This window comes from Balaenoptera musculus, chromosome 3 (genome assembly GCF_009873245.2).
Source record: "Balaenoptera musculus isolate JJ_BM4_2016_0621 chromosome 3, mBalMus1.pri.v3, whole genome shotgun sequence".
Taxonomy (NCBI): domain Eukaryota; kingdom Metazoa; phylum Chordata; class Mammalia; order Artiodactyla; family Balaenopteridae; genus Balaenoptera; species Balaenoptera musculus.
The window spans coordinates 310,221-329,733 of NC_045787.1; the positions used below are offsets into that span (position 1 = coordinate 310,221).

At 61.7% G+C, this 19,513-nt stretch overlaps 1 protein-coding gene across 2 annotated transcripts in view; it reads right to left on the minus strand.

The window, feature by feature from the left end:
* The window catches only part of SLC9A3 (solute carrier family 9 member A3), a 42,979-nt gene extending 30,702 nt beyond the window's left edge, over positions 1-12,277 (minus strand). For both annotated transcript variants that reach the window (XM_036845660.1, XM_036845661.1), the window contains exon 1: positions 11,863-12,277. In XM_036845660.1, coding sequence (XP_036701555.1) covers positions 11,863-12,076 — 214 coding nt within the window. In that variant the 5' untranslated portion in view covers positions 12,077-12,277. The remainder of the gene's footprint in view (positions 1-11,862) is intronic.
* Positions 12,278-19,513: the final 7,236 nt, after the last annotated feature.

The following is a 19,513-nucleotide window of genomic DNA, read 5'->3' on the forward strand; positions in this document are numbered from 1 at the left end:
CTCTAGGACATTCTGGAAAAGGCAAGACCATGGAGACAGTAAAAGCCTCAGTGGTTGGGACTTCCCTGGCAGTCAGGTGGTTAAGACTCCGCGCTTCCAATGCAAGGGGCACGGGTTTGATCCCTGGCTGGGGAACTAAGATTCCACAAAAAATAAATAAATAAATAAAGTAGATACATGTCATTAGACATTTGTCCACACTCATAGATTGTATGACACTGATGGAAATTTAATGTAAACCTTGGACTTCAGTTAATAATAACGTATTGATATTGGTTCATCTATTGTAACCAATGATCGGTGCCAGTGCAAGATGTTGACAATAGGGAAACTGTGTGTGTGTTGGGAGGGGAGGGGAATAGGGATGGGGAGTACAGGAAACTCTCTGGACTCTTTGCTCAATGATCCTGTAAATTTACAACTAAAAATATTCGGTCTACTAACTTTTAAAAGCCAGCATCTCTGCAGCCACGGTGGGTGCTCCTCTGGACGGTGGGCCTCGCGCTGGGATGTGGCCTCAGGAGGCCGGGCCAGGGACGGAGGTGACACACTGAGTACTAGAGGGCGGGATGGGCAGGCTGGGAAACATGCCTGCTTGTCACCCAGAGGGAGAACCCAGTGCCGTCAGCCTGCAACTTCCCGCCAGCGTCAACCATCCGTCCTGATTCTACTGCGCCAACACGACGGGAAGGTTCCCCCAGAATTCTTACAAACAAAAGCCCCACTTTTTACTGCAAAGGGTGTTGTTGCCACCCACAGGGAGGGGTCCCACGGACCAGCAGAGTGAGGTCCGGGACCCGGGACGCCGGCCCGGGAGGGGGCCTGCCCGTTGGGGGTGTGCGGCGGGGTGCCAAGGAGGGAGGCGTGGGCAAGCGTGAGTGTGCGCGAGCAGGGGCGGCACCATCTTCAGACACCAGCTCTGGTGGCCCCGGCGACGACGGCAAAGCCCGCTAGCGACGTGGCGGACCCGCGGTCCAGCGCCGGCCAGGCCCGGGTGCGCGGCAGTCTCAGACCTTCGAGTCTGCGGCACAAGGCGCTTCGCTGAGATCCGGGAGCTCCGTTCACACGGGACTCGGCGCGAGAGGACCTCCCGGGGGAGAAAGTCCCGCCCGGGGCGCAGCGGCCTCGCTGCTGTCGGCTCCTCAGCCCTGCGGGCCTCTCCCTGCCCCGAAGGAGGGGCCCCGACGACCACCGACGCAGGGTCCTCGGAGCCCGGGAGCTCCACGGGAGGCGGGAGCCGAGGCTGCGACCCCTGCGACCCGCCCTGCGCACACCCCGTGGGCCCCCGACGGGCGGGCCCAGGCCAGGCTGCCGGGAAGAGGTGCAGACGGGTGCGCGGCTGCGAAGCGGAGGACCTTGCTCCCGGACAGCGGACGACTTGTCTCGTTTAACTTTAACTTCCCACGGTCAGGCCGGGGGGCCTGCGTGGATTAGGCTGAGAACAGCTAAGCGCGGCCCCGGGGCTCCTACAGGCGGTGGGGGGGGCGGCGATGCGGTGGTCCCACGCGCTCCGGGCGGCCTGTCCTCAGAGGCGGCCACCGCGGGCACGGGGTCAGGGCCAGGCCTCCTCTGAGGACAGGCCGTCCGGGCAGCCGGCCTCCTTCCCGCTCCTCTCCTGGCCGCCTCTCGGGCCCCCCTCCCCCGAGACTCCGTGGCCACGGGCCACGGGCACGGCTCAGGACAGCAAGGACTTGCAGCCTGTGGCTTGGGAGGGCGCTCACGCCATCTGCCTTCCGGACGTGTTCAGCTCATTAACACTAAAAGGAATCTCCAGATCGTGAGAAAACCAGGATTGTAAATGGAAAGCCCGCCGGAGCTACTGCTCGCATGCCAGTTCCCTCGGTGCCCTTGAGGGCCAGGTGGGGGTCTGCGGGGGCTGCAGGGACAAATTCCCCTGGTCTCTGCCCCCCGCACCAGCTGGAAGAGGCCGGGGGGGGGCCGGGCGTGTTGGGAGGAGGGTCCCAGGGCACTGGGCCCGGGGGGCAGTCGGGTTGGACTAGCTCCCCTGGCCTGGCGAGAGGAGCCTGTCCTTGCCCCCCGGCGGCCACGTGTGCTCACCCTGCATCGCCAGTGCCTCCCTGGGGTGCCCCGGCGGAAGGCAGAGGTGGTGCTGGGCCAGGATGTGCTCCCCTCAGGCCCCCAAGGCAGGCCGTGGGCAGGGCTTGGGGCTGAGGGCGCCCTTGCCATCGGAACGTTCCTGGTTCTAGCAAGTTAATGAGTAAAGGGTTTTGACAACAGATGCCTCATTCTCCATCCAGGGCCTTCTCAGAAGCTTAAAACTGCCCTCCTTTTGTAGTGTGTCCCCAGGAAGGTAGGCTGTATGGGGCTGGGGGGGAATGAGGGGGAGAGGGCTGGGCCCTCACAGCCTGCACGTGGGTGTGTGCCCACAGGCCCCACCTCACACACTCACCCCTGAGCCCTGCTCTGTTCACTAATTATATTGCTAAATGGCGGTCACGTGATCCCCCCTCCCAAATCCTAGCAGCACTGTACTGGAGACCCCAGCACCGAAAGGGTCACCTAACAGCCGGGGTTTGAGGTGCACCTGTGTGGGGCCAACACCAGGTCACAGAGAGGTCACTCCTCACACTCCTGGCCAGCTCCGTGCAACACCCTCTCCAGCTGGGAACTCACTGGGTAAAAGCCAGCACCTTGCTGAGTCCACAGAATCATTCCCACCCCAGGACAGGTGGGAACTGGGAGGCTGCAGGCAACAGGTGTGTGGGGGTCAGGACTGCCCAGCGCCCTCCTTACCCGGCATTAAAGGACCCTGGCCCCTGCCCTTGCTGGTGCCACGAGGTCCTGGCTCCCACCGTCCACCTCAGACTTAGTGTCTGTAGTTATTGTGTGACTGTCTTGGCATTTTCGTTTTCATCCAACTATTGTTCGTTGACCTCTTATTAAGGCCGGGTGCTGTGCAGGGTAACTACAGTGTTCACAGAATGTCCACCCGGCACCTTCTAAGCACCTGTTTAAGTCTGCACCCAAGGGAGATGCTGAACCTGGCCGTGTCCCTGCTGAGGAGGCTGAGGGGTCAGAGGGGACAGCAGCTTGCCCACAGCAAGGCCATCACAAGTCCTCTTAGACGCAGTGGCAGGCCAGGCAGATGCCAGGGTGTGGGGGGCCCTGGGGCGTCCTCAGATCCTGTGAGGTTGCAGGCAGCCTCCAGGAGCCCAGCCGGGCGGCGCCTGTTCAGGACAGCGACCGTCTGCTTCCGCCTGCTGCCCGCCCGGGAGACCCACAGGCTTGGGCCTGGCCCCTGCCTCACCCCAGAAGCTCTGATTCGAGATGTTGGGGCCGACGACCCCCAGGGGACTGAACCGGACTGAGAACCGGGGGTCTCGCCAGGCTTCCCAGAAGCTGATGAGAGTCTGAGGCCGGCGACACGCCCACCCCAGGCTACAAGGCAGCCGGTCTCCGTCTGGATTGTCAACTGAGGAGGAGAAGGAAGGTTTCGCTGCCTCAGGAGGCGGAAGGGTTAGGTGGGGGTTAGCAGTCACACGTGGGGGTGCTCTGGCACGTTCTGCTCGGTTACGAGTTACTGCGGTGCTGCCTGGGGGCGACGCTGCCTTGCGGAGAGCCTGGCCTCCGAACGGGCCTGTGCAAAGTAGCGGGAGGGAGGCTGCACCCCTCCCACCCCCACCCCCAGGCAGCGCTGAGGAGGCCTGCTCTGGGGCCCTGCCCTGGGGGTGCCTGGCGGCTTCTCCAGCAGAAAGGCCTCTGTGACCCCAGGATACAGCTCTCAGGGGGCCAAGGCTCTTCCCAGCCGCGCCCCTGGGAGCCCGGCTTCTCCTGCTGGAGTGGGCGCCCGGGAGTGCGCCCCCGCTGACTGTGTGGGGTGAGGACGATGTGAACACTCGCCAGAGCCCCAGGCCTGTCTCACCCACTCCTCACAGACCCTGGTAGGGAGAGTGTGACCCAGAGGCACATGAGGGGACCTCAGGTCCCCAGCATCCACGGCCACTTGGGGACTAGATCTTAGTGCCACGGGTGAAACCCTCAACCCACGGGCACCAGCACACGCACACAGGCGCGAGGGCCTCCCGGGCGGCCCTGCCTCGGTGGGTCCACACCGAGCAGCAGGCAGGGGGGCACCGCACCGGCACCCAGCACGTGAGGGCCACGTGCCAAGGGAAGCAGGCTGGGAGGCTGCAGGCCCGTGTTCGCTGAGCCCCAACGTCTAGGGCCCGCTAAACCTGAGCAGAGACAGAGCCCTGCGAGCTGGCGGTTTCCACCCTTTGTGTGATTCCAAGAGCTGTGAGAAGCAGCCATTTCCAGCTTTCGCATTCGGCCTTCCCAGCTGAGAACTCGAAACCAGTTGGACTTTGGCAAGAGAGCTCCGCAGGTGGTGAACTCATCGCAGTCTTCCTGATGTACCCAGGAGGAAACGGGGCCTGACCCTCGCCCTCCAGCCTGCGGCCTCCTCCGCGAGCACCGGGTGGGCCCTGGAGGACCCCGGTCTGCCCCCGGCCCCAGAGGCTGGAGGTCCAGGCTCACAGGACGCCCTCCTGAGCCGACACCTGGCCACCCCGCCAGGGCCACATCTGTGCCGGAAGCAGAGGGTTCAACCAGGGGCCTGTGATGACTCAGCTCAACACCCCCCCAAGTCCACACCCTCCAGCCTGTCCCACATCTCCACCGTCCGGCCCTGACCACCCCCCACCGTGGCTCCGGTGGCCCTGACACCTTCCCCACCCGCCAGCGCTGGGGCCCCGTGGCTGGCATCTCCGCCTGGACCACCTCCCCCAGCCCCTCTTGCTCTGCCGGCCCCTCCCTTTGCGGCCCATCTCGACTGCCCCCCAGGGGGGAAGCCGGCACCCTGGCCACCACCTGACCCCTCAGCCTGGACTCTGAACCCCTGTGTCCAGCAAACCCTGGGGCCTCTCCATTCATTCTAGAACCGATGTGTGAACACTCAGGTCACAGACGTGGGCCTGAGATGCAGCCAGCTCCAAGGAAAGACCCCGTGACCTCAAGATGCCGCCCGGGGCCTTGCAGTGGGACCTCAGCCCCAGCCCTACAGGCGGCTCAGGCCTGGCAGAGCCGGGGCCCCGGCAGAGGCGAGGCGGCACCAGGCCCCTCCCTGTCCTGGGACACTGGAGGCGCAGAGGCCGGAGCGACACTGCCTGGCTGGGCCCTCAGTGCTCAGACACCTCGTTCGGAGTCTCCGGAAGGCAGACCTGGATCTCCCTTCCGATCCTCGAGCAGGTACGCACCGTTTTTCCGGCTTGTCTGTTCTGAACACGCTTATGGGAAGAATCTTACAAAATCAGAGGGATTTTGCAAACATTACAAACCACCACGGGGCAGCTCAGCTCAGGGGGTGATGGGTCCGACCCACCCTCATCTCTCCCTTGGGGTCCTGTCCCTCCCGGAGGGGTCCAGGGTGCTCGGCCCAGAAGCCTCTGAGGCCCCACTTCGCTGGGACGCGTGTGGCCGGTGGACCCGCTGGCCCCTCACCTGCCACCCCTCTCCTGGGTGGCCTCCTCAGCTGCCCCGCAAACATGCCCCCACATGGCCACCTCAGGGCCTCTGCAGGGCCGTCTGGACCCTGGAAATGTCCCCCTAACCCTCAGGGCTCACTCCTCCCCACCTGCGCTATTCTCTTTCCCTGTTCTGCCAGGACTTGACGCCATGCATCCCGCGGCTGGACTCGCCTGCTCCCGGGGGCGTGACACACCCCGAGGAGGTCTGGGTCTGTTTCATTGGAAGCCGTGTCCTCGTGGCCTGCAGCGGTGCCGGGCACGTGGCAGCATTAATGTTTGTAAGATGAATGTTAAACTAGCGCTCAGAGCTGTGGCTGCTAAAAATCAAGCATTTTGGCTGCACTAATAAAATAAATCAAACATTGGAGCCCAGATGTTGTACCGTGCCGGGGATACTGCGTGGCTGGGGCCCGAGTCCAGGCTCCGCCCAGGGGGCCCGTGAGCCGGCGTGCAGGCGTCTGTCTGCGGCCCGCGGGTGGGGACCCGCGAGCCTGTTCTGCCCTGTCTTGCTCCAGAAGGCAGGACTGGGTGTGAAATGACCGGATCAGCTCGTCAGGGAGCTGCTTCAGGCCAGGCCTCGCGCGGGCGAGCTCTCCCCACCTCAGACCTACAGCCCGCGGTGCTCCAAGCTGACGCGGCCTTGCCCTCGGCGTGGGGCGGTCACCGGGTGTGCGTGTGTGGCAATTCCGGCCGAGAACCTGGCTGAGGAGCTTCGCGTCTCGAGGGTTTGCACGAAGCTCACACCGCCGTGGAGTGTCCATCCCTTCCCCCACTCACGCGCCTGCCCAGCTACCCGTCTAGCGGCCCGTCCGCCGAGCACACACGTCTGCACACACACCTGCAGGAGCGCCGCCGGGGCAGGCCTGCCTCCAGGCACTGGGGACGCGCAGGAACGGACAGACGCAGCCCCCGCCTCTGCAGAGCTGACCTGGTTGAACCCAGACCCCAGTGTCGAGGGGGCGACCTCAAGACCCCAGTGGGCCGGAGGGTTCTGAGCTCAGAAGAGGAGGGGGCAGAGATGCTGGTGGGTGGGGCTCCTGGCCTGGCCGCAGGGGTGACGGGGGGTAGCGGCTGGGCTTCAGCTAGAACCCAGGGAAGCCGGCAGGGCCACAGCCTCGCACCCACGGGGCCTTGCTGCTCCCGTGCCCGGCGCTCCTCGGGCCTCTGCCACCCCGCCAGTCCCCTGCCCATCCCCCCCCACTAATAGTGTGCCTCCCTCATCCCCACCCGGCCCACAGGCCCCTGGAGCTCAGCTCCCCGAGTCTGGTGGGCTCTGTAGGCAGGGCTGGGTGGGGAGGGCCTCTACAGGCACCTGGGGTCCGCCAGCACCCCTCTTCCCCCTGCCCTGGGCAGACAGAGAAGACAGACTTCACAGTATGAAGAAGGGATGGAGAAGGGGCAGGAGGCACTGAGCAAGGTCACGAAGGAGGGCGGGGGCTGGCTGGGAGCAAAGGTGCAGGGGTGGGGTGGGCAGAAAGCCACCCCAGTGAAGCAGACATCACGCCAGGAAAGCACCCAGGCGCCTCCAAGGTTTCCTGGTGCAGGGGACGGGCCCCAGCTGTGCCCACCTCAGCCCAGGGAGGTCACCACCCACTCTGGGCTCCAGCGCAGAGAGGGCTGGAGGAGTCCCTTCTCAGAGGGAAGGCAGGAGGAGTGGAGGGAGCCCAGGACCACCAGCCCTGACCTGGTCCACTGCACACTGAGCCCCCTGCCCCACTCTGCCACACGCTCCTGGTAAAACTTGCTGTCAGAAGGGACTCGGACGCTGGGAAGAAATAAACGTGAGGCTGACCAGGCGCCGGACTGGGAGAGCCCAGCGGCAGGTGTCAGGGACCTTTGGGACTTGCAGTCTCGGGAACACTGCCGTGATTCTCTTGGATCCTCTTGTGGGAATTGGCTGGATGGGAAAATCCCTGGAGAGTTCCTTCTGCCAAGCAGGCAGGACTGGGGCTATCAGCACTTCCCAACCTTTGCCCCTCTTCCTCAGGATACTCCAGAGAGGTACCTTAGCTCCAAATGCAGTGGATTGTTTTACAGCCCGTGGCTAATTCTCCCACGGGCAGTTCCTGACAAATGAGACTTTACACTTTCAGCACAGAATGTCCCTCCCATAGAGACTCTTGGGAGAGGCCTTGGTTCCAAGACCTTGGATGATGGGTCTTGACTCCATCTGTCCTGCCAGGCTTGGGGTCCACTAGGGCCCACTGATTCGTCTACTCCTGGGAGGATGGGGTCCACCGAGGACTCCCGCTGCTCACCCTGCCTTTTTAGGTCATCCTTGTTCTCCAGATCCTCTCATGCATTCTTTCGAGCGGTGTAAGGGAAATTCAGTGGGAACAGGGAGAAGAGCATGGTGGAGGGCGCCGGGGAGCCCACAGGAAAGAGGGACAGGGGTTGGGTGCAGCGATGGGGGTTCTGGTCTTAGGACCAGAGCACACGAAGCGAAAACCACAAGCTTCCGGTGTCAACCCAAGGAGGTAAACATTGCCCACCACTCCCCGACAGCCTGGGAGCACAACCCAGGGCAGACACCCAGTACCCGAACTTCAGAGAAATCCACCGACGCGGCAGGTGCTCTGGACAGAAGCCATGGGTGTCCCAGCACCCGGGGGCTGTGCCCCTCCCCTGGCAAGGGCTGGGGCTGGACCAGAGGAGAAGCCACAGTGGAAGCGCTTTGCAAGTGACAGGAATCGGGGTCTAGGGGCCTGGAGAGCAGAGTCTGACCTGATAAGGCAGCTGCCGACAACGTCCGGCAGAACAGAGCGTGACCCCAAGGCTGAGCTCCAGCTGGAGCACAGGTGGGAAAAGGGACCCGCGTCTCCAGGAGCCAAGGTGCTGCAGTCTCGGAGGGGCAGAGCGGGTAAAGTGTGCAGATAGGGTCGCACGCTTGACCATAGAGGCCCTGGCTACTCCTCAGGGTGCCCGGGGGACCGTGTCCGGCTTCTGCTGGTTAGGAAGGACACCCCCCGCCCCCGCCGGCGTCTCTTCCTCCAAGACTGGGTGAAGAGGGAGGGGGTGACCAAGCATGGAGCAGGACCACTTGCAAAACCCCAGGGGCCATGGGGGAGGGGCCGAGGGTCTCAGAGGGCCACGGCTGCTGGGCACGCCTGGGCCAGCGCCACCCACCGCAACTGCTGCCTTCCCTGAATCCGGGGGGACCCATGGGCTCCGGGTTCTTCCCGAAGTGTTCCTGCCGGGGTGTGGGGACAGCCCCCTCCCTCCTTGGGGGTGGGATCTGGGCGGGGGCCGCCCTCTTAGAGACAGAGGAGACGGAGAGGGAGAGGAGAAACAGCAGAGACGGCGAGTTCCGCCTGCCCCTCTGGCTCCCCAGCTCAGAAGCCAAGTCACCACTTCCAGCAGCTCCGGCCAGAAGTCAGCGGTGCCCTCAACCCACCGGCTCGGCGCCAGAGCACGACAAACGGGGTCTCCCTTGCGGCCTCCAGGAGCACCTACCCTGGTCACCCACCACCTCCAGGCTCTGTCTGCAGAAGCCGCCTGGGTCTCCACCCTCAGGTGGGCCCCACCCAGTGCTGCCACAGCTTCGCGATCCCGCACGGCCGAAGTGCGCCCACTGAGCCCACTAGGCGTTGGCCCCAGAGGGGGCCAGAGGAGATAGGACAGGATGAGGGAGAGGGAGTCCAACCGGCGCCAAGGCCCAGACTCATCCTGGTGGGAGCTGAGTGGCTGCAGACTGGAGGCGCCCCGCGGAGCACACGTGCCACGCGTGGCCCCGGCTCTCCCCACGCACCCAGGGGCAGACACCGCCCCACCCGCTGCAGGAGAGCCCTCAACCTCGGCCCTGCAGGCTCAGCCGGGAGCTGCGCACCAGCTCCCGGCCTGGCTTCATCCCCTTCTGCGTTTCCTGACGACGCAACAGCAGGGAGGGACCCGGGCAGGCCCGAATGCACCCGCGAAGAGGGGCCTGGGGTCTCGGGGGTCTGAGCGCTCGGCAACCACACCTGCTCCTCATCTCTGTCTGAGCTGCGGGGGGACGTCTGTGCAGAGACACCTGGTGCGCTAGAGGCGGGGGCCCCGGGCACCAGACGGATACTTGGAGGTGCTGGGCTGCGGCGGGGAGGCCTAGGGTGGGGCCCCGAGGTATACGGTGAAGGGGCAGCCGAGGGGCAACAGGGACAGGACAGGGCAGAAGGGGATGGCGGGGCGCCGCAGGGAAGGGCAAAGAGGCGGCGTCACGTGAAGCCCATGCTGAGCCGCCCGGAGGGCCTTGGGGACCTGGGCAGGGTCGGTGCAGTGGGTTCCAGAGGACAGGGGCGTGGCTGGGAGGGGGCTGGGCCTGGGGAGGTCCCAGCTTACTTTCTGAGATGGGAGAACGGAGTCTCTCCGCTGTGCAGCCTGTTCACGGGCGAGACCCTCTGCCGTCACAGCAGGAGCCTCCAAATGCAGGACAGCGTGGGCAGCGTCGGGGCCAGGCCTGGCCCAGGGCAGGAGGGCACTCCCAGGCCAGCCAGGCCGGCCCCGTGGGTCTTCTCTCCGGGGTCCTCTTCATGTTCCCTTACAGCCCCCCACCGAGCCTCTACCCAAGCTGGCCCCCCTTCCCCCTCGGATGGGGCCAGCAGCCCCAGGGGAGGCGGAGCTACTGAAGTGGCGGCAGGAAAACACATTCTGGGCCCGTCCTGCCCACGAGAGGCGGAGCTGGTGGGAGCAGCCCCCCCCCCCCAAGAAGGTCCCCTCTGGAGGAGACGAGCGCTCAGGAGACCTCGGGGCAGGCTCTTCCTGGGTGAATAACAGACACTGGACCTCCAGGTGCAGGACCTGGGGCTGGGCTTGCACAGAAAGGACAGGGGGGCTCCAGGTCCCAGGTGGGGACCCCCGGAGCGTCACGGGTCCACCCTGCACATATCCTGACCGTGGTTTCACAGAAGAGAGAAGGGGGCTGAGGAGGAGACCCCCGCTCTGCCCCAGAAACTCGTCAGCTCCCAGGGGACCCTCAGGACGGGGTGCTGCTCCTAGAGCCCCAGGGTGAGGCTGGACCTGCCCCGTAAGTGACCAGCAGAAAGTGGCCAGTGTCGACAAGTCCCCTGCGGCAGAGACGTCCAGAGGAGACACAGCACGTGAGACCCCATCTCGGTGCCGACATTTCACTGCTGACGTCACAACCCCCCACAAAAAAGCCAAGGAGTGGAGGGCAGCTTGGGCCCAGGGACCGGGCAGGCAGGGCCCAGGAACTAAACAGACACGGGAGGAAAAAGGGGGAGGCAGAGGGGTCGGAGAGCTTTTAAAGAAACAGAACAAAACGAGAGACTTAAAGGGAGGTCGCTGGCACAGCAGGACACATGGCAGGCAGGGCTGAAGGAGAAACAAGCTGTAACCAGCCGCCAAGGAACACCAGGAACCCCCAAAGCCAGGTCCAAAGTCCTCTGACCGACTCTCCCCAGAGCCTGCCCCTCCTGGTCCTGCTGAGGAGGTCAGCAGCCCCTGGCCCCTCCCCATTCCAAAACCTCTGCTGACCCATCCCTGTCCGGCTGTTCTGTGGCGAGGGGGGAGCCCTCAGACCCCCTCACAGGGTTTCCCCCGCTCCACCTACTAATTACGCCTGCCCTCACACCTCCGCCACCTCGGGGAAGACCCTCCCTGGTGTTGATCAACACGTTGAAACTTTGGTCCTCAGAGGCTCTTAAGAAAGCTGACCTTCCTGTCACCTTGCCCGGGAGTTACCTGCAATTCCCACTTTGCTGGTTCAGTGGAGCAAGTCAGGAGAAGAGAAATCTGACAGACCAGGATTTTTAGAAGAGAAACACTGTCAGTGGAAAACTTGCTCCTATAAATAGGACTGTACTGGGTTTCATCTTGGTGACACCATTTTTCTTTCTGCACTGGGGACGGAGTGCTCCAGCGCTTGAAGGCAAGGACATTCCCTCTCTCCTGCACTCACAGCCCCGACAAGCCCGACGGACAGAAAACCTGGCTGCGGGAGCCCCAGCGCGGAGCAGTCCGCGACGTCTGCTGGCCTGGATGGGGCAGAGGGAGTCCCGACCGCGGAGACCCGGGGACCCGGGGACCCGGGGACTCAGGAGGCTGCGCCGCCCGGCCGGGACCGGGTAACCCTCGGCCATGAGCACTGCCACTCCGGGCCCGGCCAGGCTCGCAGTCCCCGAGCCTCGCCCTGAGCGACCCAGGGCCAAATCCCCGGGGCTGGCCGCGGCGCTCCCCAACGGGACCGCCGGGCAACCGGCCTTGGACGCGCCCCTTCCACAGGGAAGAGCCCGGACCCGGCGGAGCCCGTGAAGAAGGCGGCGCAGGCAGCCGGCTCTGTCGGCCGGGGGCGCAGGAAGGGACCCGCAGACCCCGCGGGTGGGCGGAGGGGAAGTCGCGGCGGGGCCAGGAACCCGCGCCCAAGGAGCCCGAGCCGGCTTACCGATCTTGGCCAAGCTGGCCACGAGGATCCAGAGCGCGATGATGTACGGGTCCTGGACGTGGTGCCATTTGAAGGTGACCACCTGGAAGCCCTGGCTCTCCCCGTGCGCGCCGCCAGGCTTCTCCTCGACGCCCTGCGCCCGCGGCAGCTCGCCCAGCGCCAGCAGCACCAGCAGCAGCCCCCAACCGGGGCCCGGGGCCCCGCGCCCTGGCATCGCCGCCACCGCTCAGCGCCCTGCCCAGATGCTCAGGTCGCGAGAGACCTGCTGCGCCCTGCGGGACGTGCCGCGCCGGGGCCGCCGGACCAGCGGGGCCGGCGGGACTCGCGTTGGGCGGCGCGGAGCCGAGTGCGCTCTGGGTGAGGGCTGCTGTCCCGGTCCCCGCCCGCCAGGGTGGCCTTTAATCCGGCGCCCCCCTCCCTCCCCGGGGCGGAGCCTTCCCGCCCGCGCCGCGCGCACGAGAGCGCAGCCGGAGTCGCCTGCTCTCGGCCCGCCCGCCGGCGTGCGGCGCACGCCCGCCGGGCCGCCAGACCTCGCCTCCCACCGCCGCGCCCCGGGAACCTCATCTTCCACTCACGCCGGCCTGCCCCCTCCCCGCCCCGCGCGCTCTCCGTCCCGCCCTCTCTGGCGCCCGGGGCGGGAGGGCGCAGGCCCGGGCGACCGCCTCCCTTGGGGGCGGAGGGCAGCGCCGGGGTCCCTGCGGTCTCAACTGCCGGGTGTGGGCGTCGGTGCCTCGGGCGCCCCTTGGCTCCACTCCTGAGTTGCCTGGGGCCGCTGTGGGCACACTCACCCGGAGGCGCTCCTTGTCCCTAAAGGCGGGGGCCTGGGACTGCGCCGAACCCACTAGAAGCCTGCGGGTCAGAAGGGGCCAGGCCTTAAGGCCCCTGCTGTGTCTCCGCCTGGAGCCTGCATTTCCTGACAGGGTCAACAACTTGTCAGAAGCCAGCGCCTCCCCACGGCGCCTTGGTGGGGGAGAATCCAAGTCCCTCTGCCCTCCCCCATCCGGGGCTGCCCCTGCTCCTTTCATGAGGGGCCCCTCCCCTCCGACCTGGGAGCCCAGCGCCCCCGCCCCCACAAGACCTCCAGCAAGGGGACTCCCGGCCCTTTCTCCCCAGGGCTTGGCCGGGGCTCCACGTCCAGGCCTCGACCTGCTCTTGCTTGTGCTCCCAGCTAGATGGCTCCCCTGGGCCCTGGATGAGGCCAACACAGCGCTCATTTCCTCCCAGGCCCACACTGCAGCCTCAGTACCTACCGGGCATACCCTCTTCCGGCGTTTCTGCCCCAGGCCTAGGAGGCAGGCGCCCTGCTCCGATCCCCCGGCATACCTGTCCGCTGCACCTTCAGAACCCACACGAAACCTGGCCCCTGCTCAGCACCTGTGCCCACCACGCAGCTGCTCAGAGCCTCCCTCCCGCCCCCTTCACCTGCCCTGCCGGCCGCCTAGCGACCCTCCTACTTAGAGGAAGGGACTCTGCTCCCTCCCTGACCTCCTTGGAGACCCTTTCTGGGTCTCCTTCCCTGAGGTGTTGCCTTCTCCCACCACAGCTGATCGCATCTCACAGTTGTGACACGTGGGCTCCCTCCTCCAGGCTTCCGGCCAGGCCTGCCCTCCCCGTGGGAAGATCGTTCCATGAATGAGGGGCTCCACGAAGCCCGTGAGGCTCCTGGATGCCTCCTCAGTTCCTGACACACTGCCTGACCCACAGAGCACCCAGGAGACACTGTTTGGATGGACAGACAGATGGGTTGGTGGGCAGGTGGGTGGGGACGTGGGCGGGTGCATCTTCTAGTATCTATGTCGGAGTCCCAGGAGACCTGAGCAGTATGACTGTTCCTCGGGTTTTCTCCCCGGTTTCTTGCTGATGGGAAGTGGCCACCAGTGGTGTAGTGGAGAGAGAGCGGGTTCAGATCCTGCTCCACTGGGCGGCTTGACTGGGTGGCTGAGCTCTGAGTTGGGGTGGGGGGGAAGCTGGGTGACCATTTGGGCAGATGCTGCCGAGGGGTCCAGTCCTCACTGGGTGTCCTTCGAGGACTTTCTGCTGTGAGGTAGCCCAGGGGTCCTCAGTAGGGGAGGAAGGTCAGCCTCAAGGGTTGCTGTCGGGGGCTAGACTGAGCTGAGCACAGGGTCTGGCACACGGCGCCCAGCACCAGGGGTGCGGCCCGGTGCAGTGGGCTGTGGTGGGCTCAGCCGTGCCCATGTTTCTGTCCGCAGCCCCATCCTCAGCCCCCTGTCCCGGAGACAGAGCCATCAGACACGCTTGGGGTACCTCTGGCCCAGCACACGCCCCTGTCCCTTTGTCAGGGCTCCTGAGCAAAGCCTTTCGGAAGAGTGGCCTCTGTGGAGACAGCGCCCTCACATCGCACAGGCCAGCCACATCCCCACCAGAACAGTGTGTGCTGCGCTGCCTGCCCAGTGACCCTCTGCTCATGTCACCCTCTGGGGTTTTCACCAAGAGCCCGTCCTGAGAACTCATGGCATTTCTCCTGCGTGGGAATGCTTCTGAGACCCAAGAAGCTGTTCAAAGGGCAGCAGAGCACAGCGTTACCCTGTGGACCCACGGATTCAGAAGGAATGTGATGCCATCGTTGGCCGCTGGACGGGGTGCTGCAGAGGTGACCACAGGATGCCCAAGGACAAGGGGACGGGAAGCCCAAAGCCCCTGCAGAGGCACGGGTGAGCAGCTGGGGCACCTCACACGGGAAGCAGAGCTCAGGTGAGAAGCGTGGCTTGTTTGGCTGGATCTGTGGGCATCTGTAGGATGAAAGCATCTCCGGGGCAGATGGTCAAGAACGGTGCGGAGGCCAGCCTGCGCTGTGAGCCTAGTCAGCATAGGGGTGTGGAATGTGCACTGTTCCTTCCCTTCTGACACCCACGCCCAGCTGCTGGCGCCTCCCCTCGACCACTTCTCCACACTGTCGCCCCCGTGGGCTGGGGCTGTGGGTGGGCGTGCAGCCTCCATGACCTCCTTGCTTCCACCTGGGGTGTGATTCTAGGCAGGGCTGCAGTGACTCCACTCCAAGGCTGCCATCCACACCAGGACACACCTGCAAGGCCAAATGTACCCAGAGGGCGGTGTGCGTTTGGGCAGGGGGGTTGGCAGGGCGTGTTGGGAAGTGTCCTCAGGACCCTGAGAACTGCGCCACTCACAGTGGCCATCAGGCAGCCATGAGCCTCCCCTCTCTGCCCCCTGCCCCCACTCCCCTCCCCTCCCCCTTGGCCTGGATCACCTGTGGGTTTGCCTGCACACAGACACTTGTGCTGCCAGAACACAGCACCACAGACGGGAGAGCTTAAACAACAGAGATCTATTTTGTCACAGAACTGGAGGCTGCCAGCCCAAGGTCAAGGCTTGACAGAGTCCTGGGTCTGGTGAGAGCCCCTTTCTGGCCGTCAGCTGCTGTGTCCTCTGTGGCCTTTCCCCGGAGTGCAGGCGGGAGGGGGGAGGGAGCTCTCTCTCTTTCTCTTCTTATAAGGCCACTGATCCTATTGGATTATGGCCCCACCCTTATGACCTCATTTAACCCTAATTGCCTCCAAATACCATCACAGTGGACGGTCAGGGCTTCAACATAGGAATTTCAGAGGGGACACAGTTCAGTCCATAACACCCATGGAAAAGCCACAACCATACAACATAACCTAAAAAGTTAAAATAATGCAAGTAACCAGTCCAAACCCTGAACTGCAAAATTAAGAAAATAAAAATGAAAAACATCACATCTAGTCCATCATGGTAATTTTGGTTATGAATTTCATTCACGTGGTTGGTGAAAAACATCTTGTGAATAAAGAGGCAGAGGCTTATTGCTTTTGCTGACAACACACAGGCATGAGAGTCACGTTTTCATGTTTTATGTGGGAGGCTGCACACATGGCTTCATCACCACTACCCAGTGGTCACTCCGGCTCCTCTGAAGGTTTCATTACCCAGGAACTCCTGCACTGCCTTATTCCCTCTGCTGAGCACCTACTGTGTGCCAGGGACTGTCCAGGCGACAGCCCCTCTGGGAGCTGTCCAAAATCACCATAATTGAATATTTATGTTCCCTTGTTTGCTTGCTGGAATAAAATTGCATTTCTCGAACAAATTGTGAGTCCAGCTCCTCTGTAGTCTGTCTGTCAGGCTTTGAGGCCTCGGGCGAGCCTGGAGCCTTTGGCCCAAGGCCGAGCTTGCAGGGAAGGAGCCTTTGGACATTCAAGCAGGCGCTATCCTGTCCCCAGTGCCCCCAGGACACCCCCCTTGGGGTTGGACTCACACCCCCAGCACTGTCCCACTGCCGGGATGGCCAGGCCAGGGTCCAAGGTGGGGTCGAGGTCCTGGGAACTGTGGGCTGCGCCACAGGGTCTCGGCCCCCATGGGCCCCCCAGGGCGATGCACAGTCTGGACTTTGGGGGCTGGGCCGGCTGCAGACCCCGAACCTGACCAGGGGCCACGCCCGTTCTCCTCTCCCCACCCTCGAGGACACCGGAGACCCTCCCTGACTCCAGTGACCTGAAAGACCCCCAACCCCTCTCTCACTGACGCCACTCCCCTCCCAGCTGGTCCTCGCAGCCCTGACGCTGGGGACTCTTGGTGGGACCCCCACTCTCCGGGCCTGACCCCCCCCTGCAGGGTCTCAGTGCCCCCTTTTCTGGAAGCAAGACCCCCATTATGGGAGGGACCCCTACCACAGATGACCCTGACATCCCATGCCCTCCCCTGGCTGGGACTCCTCAGGGACCAGGCACCCGCTCCCTGAAAATGATCCTGGGACCCCAAACCGCAGACCACGCTCCTGGCGCTGAGACCCCACAAAAACCCCTCGGGTGGGGGCATGCTTGGACCCCGTGCCTGGTGACTTGCCCTCCCGGCCTCCAGGCCAGGCCAGCCCAGCGGCCGGGAAACCCTGCCTGCAGGACGCAGCTGGACCCTCCTAAGCCCTCGGCCCCCAGAACCAGCCTGTGACCATCATTTGACAGACTGGGGAGAAAGTGGGTGACCATCAACAGAGGCAGAAAGGGCCTTTGGTGAAATTGAAAATCCACTCAGGACAAGACAGACAAGAAGGAGAACTCTTAGCAATGCCCAAAAGGACTTGGACAAATTATTAGAACTAAGGAGAAGTGGGCAAGCAAGGCTGCTGGCTACAGAACCAGCTCCAGTTCTACATGCAGCAACAAACTCTTTAGAAAATGAAAGTTACTTTATTATTATTATTTTTTTAATTAATTTATTTATTTATTTTTGGCTGCATTGGGTCTTTGTTGCTGCGCGCGGGCCTTTCTCTAGTTGCGGCGAGCGGGGGCTACTCTTCGTTGTGGTGCGCGGGCTTCTCACTGCGGTGGCTTCTCTTGTTGTGGATCATGGACTCTAGAGCACAAGCTCAGTAGTTGTGGCTCTCAGGCTCTAGAGTGCAGGCTCAGCAGTTGTGGCGCACGGGCTCAGTTGCTCCACGGCATGTGGGATCTTCCCGGACCAGGGCTCGAACCCTTGTCCCCTGGGTTGGCAGGCAGATTCTTAACCACTGCACCACCAGGGAAGTCCAAAAGTTAATTTAAAAGTACTATTTACACAGCATCAAAAATATGAAATACCTAGGAAAAAAAATCTATCACGAGATGTGCAAGATGCTGTTGGAGAATTCTCCAGGGAAGCATCCGGGCCTGGACTTTTCTAGGTGGAAAAGATTTAAGTTATAGATTTAATTTCCTTAATAAATCTCAGAATATTCAGACTTTTTGTTTCTGTTTGTGTCCATTTTGGTAAATTGAATTTTCAAGGATTTTACCCTTTTCATCAAAAATATCATGTTTATTGACACAAAGTTCATCGTAGTGTTTTAAGATCCTTCTTGGGTCTGTAAGACTCTGCTGGGATGTTCTGCTTTGCATTCCTCATGTTGGTCATTTCTGTTTTCTTTCTTGCTAGGGATCAGTCCTACTGGAGGTTTATCAACACCATGAATCTTCTCACGGAACTGGATTCCGGTCCTGCTGACTTTATCGTAGTTCCGTCTTCTGTTTCATAGTTATCATTGTCTCTTTCCTTCTTTCTTTGCTTTTATTTGATACTCTTTTTCTAGCTTTTTGAACTGGAAGCTTAGGTCTTTGATTTTCAGTGTTTCTCCTTTTTCAATATGTGACTTTTTCAATAAAAAAGAAAAAACTATAAAGCTCCCTCTGATATTCCGGTGGATTTAATATGCTGCATGTTCTTATCAGTTCAAAATATTTTCCGATTTCCGTTGTAATTTCTTCTTTGACATAAGTTACTTAGAAATGTGTCGTTTATGGCAGTTGCTTAATTTCCAAATATTTGGGCGTGTTTCCTGTTATCTTTCTGTAGTTGAGATCTAATAGAATTCCACCATGACCAGAGAACGTACACAGTGTGATTTCAATCCTTCTACATTTGTTAAAACTTGCTTTGTGATTTAGAATCTGGGCTATTTTGGTAAATATTCCATGCACCCTTGATAAGAGTGTACATTCTGCAGTTGAAGGATGTAGGGTTCTATTATTGATATTAGTCTGTTTAGTCAAATTGGTTAATTGTGTTGTTCAAATCTATATTGTTACTAATTTCAGTAACTGAGAGAGATTAACGCTAAAACCTTCCTCTCTGGCGGTGGCTTTGTCTGTCGTTTTAGTTCTATTAGCTTTTGCTTTCCATGGTTTAAGCTGTGTTTGAGGACTGCTGTGTCTTCAGGTTGAATTGGCTCTGTGTCATTATGGACTGTCCTTTCTCTCTCCTAATACTTCTTGCCTGAAGTCTCCTCTGCTACTCGTGTAGCCACGCCAGTTTTCTTTCGGTTAATGTGTGTATGGAGAATCATTGGCCATTGTTTGGCTTTCCATCCGTCTTTATATTTAAAGTGCATTTTTTGTTTTCTCATCAAGTCTGACAAGGTTTATGTTCACGCATCTGCTCGTAACTAGTAACGTGCGCATGGCGATCGTCGGGTTCAGGGCCTGGGCGTTGCCGTGGGCTTCTTGCCGTGTCTGTCTTTCCTGTCACCTACAGCGCCCCACCAGGGACACAGCTCCCCTCTGCTCTATCACTTGCTCAGACTTAGCTCAAATGTCTCCATGTGCTCGAATGTTTTCTTCCGCTTTTTGGGCCCAGTTAATTTCCCCAGGAGTTCCTTTTATATTCACTTCCCTTCAGCAGAGATTTGCTTGACCCACTAGGCTCTGCATGTAGCAGCGACGCCCCGGCTGCCCAGCCAACCCATGGGAAGTGGACCTTCGTGCATAAATGTCAGAACAGCACGAATGAGCCCTGGAGACACAGAGCAGGGCCAGTCCAGGTGGCAGCGGCCACATGGGGATCCCTTCACCACCACCCCAAGTTCCTATGGTCCCGTCTTGCTCGCCTCTGCCCTGAGGTGTTCCAAGTCACCGTTCACACAGAATCTGGCTGTTGTTGGAGTTCCCGGGGCTTCTCACAGGTGAGTGGTCATCCGGGCCGCGTCCTCTGGCCTCCTCCCAGGCCCCAGGGCCCCCGCGGACTCTGGGGTGTGTCCCGGCCGGATGCAGTGGGCCTGCTGGGCCGAGCCTTTGGGTCAGCCTCGTCGCTGGATTTGTCCTGGGCCCAGCCCAGTCCTACCAGGCCCAGCCCCTGGGAGGGCCCGTTCACCCCCAAAGTCAAGGCTGCAGCCCTTGCAACCAGA